Genomic DNA, 1,107 nt, shown 5'->3' with positions numbered 1-1,107 from the left:
ATGCAGGGCAAAGCTGCAGCTGGTGGCTCTGGTGCCTGCCCCAGGGGCAGTGGTGCTGTGCCCCCAGGCACCCCCAGGAGCAGTTCCTGCCCTGTGGAACCTTCCTCTGCCGGAGTTTGGGGAAAAGGCGGGTGGGGGGAACAGGACTGGTGCCGTGGCTGCTGCCAGGCCGGTCAGTGTAATTTATATTGTGTATAAAAGCATTAAACTGTCGGTTTTGTTATCTGCTATTCTCCCCGGGAGCCTTGTTCTGCTTCAGGGGAAGACACCGTGGGGAGGGGGGAACAGCAGACAGCTTGATACCAATCAGGATCCATTTTAATCACCATTGCGCTGTGTAAACATCGGTTACTGTCCATTAATGCTCTGGTGGGTCTGAGCAGCAGGAGAGAAGGGTGGTTACAAGCCTGGATTACGCTGGAGTCTATGAGCGGGTTAGAGGGGGAGCTCTGCCCGGACCCCCTGGAGACAGCTGACTGCACCCTGTCCCCGAGCAGGAACCTAAATGCTAGTTTGGCATTTACAGAGCCTCAGGAGGGGCTGCTCGGTGTCACGGGACCACTGCCCCAGCTACCTGGGGTAGCTGCCAGTGCCCCCTGTGCCGGGCCAGGCTCTGTGACGCTGCTCCAGGGCTTGGCCTGGGCACGCTGCTGGGGAAGGAGCCCTCTCCCAGCTGGAGCCAGCAGCAGGAGTCGTCCAGCTGCCCCCACCCCGAAGGCAACGGTGGGCTGGGGGCTTGCCCCCAGCCCCAGGGGAGCAGGGGAAAGTGGATGGAGCGGGTGAGAGGCACGTTGATTGCAACCTGTCTGCAGGTCGTACATTCCTCAGTGAGGGCGCTGGACCGGCGCTGTCCTAAGGAGGGGGGACACTACAGGTCTTCATCGCCGATGCCCTCGAAGGCATAATTGCCGTGGAAGTCATTAGCGCCCACATCATTGGCAGAGCTGGAGTGGCTGATCCCTCGCAGGCTGACGGAGGTGAGCTTGCTCTGCGGAGAGGGGAGGCGTTAGGGAGGACTCTGCATCCCCTGCTCAGGCCGAGGGTTAAGGTGAGTTCGGTTGCACACAACTCACCGAGAGTTTGGCCACCGGCTCCCGGGAAGCGTCA

At 60.9% G+C, this 1,107-nt stretch overlaps 1 protein-coding gene across 1 annotated transcript in view; it reads right to left on the bottom strand.

Moving 5' to 3' along the window:
- Nucleotides 1–868: 868 nt before the first annotated feature.
- Nucleotides 869–1,107, bottom strand: part of SNX17 (sorting nexin 17) — a 5,213-nt gene continuing 4,974 nt past the window's right edge. The window contains 2 exon segments of the mRNA XM_010132190.1: nt 869–988; nt 1,074–1,107. Coding sequence (XP_010130492.1) covers nt 869–988; nt 1,074–1,107 — 154 coding nt within the window.

This window comes from Buceros rhinoceros, unplaced genomic scaffold (genome assembly GCF_000710305.1).
Source record: "Buceros rhinoceros silvestris isolate BGI_N320 unplaced genomic scaffold, ASM71030v1 scaffold32272, whole genome shotgun sequence".
In the NCBI taxonomy this organism is placed as follows: Eukaryota; Metazoa; Chordata; class Aves; order Bucerotiformes; family Bucerotidae; genus Buceros; species Buceros rhinoceros.
This window is presented reverse-complemented; position numbering and strand designations above follow the sequence as displayed.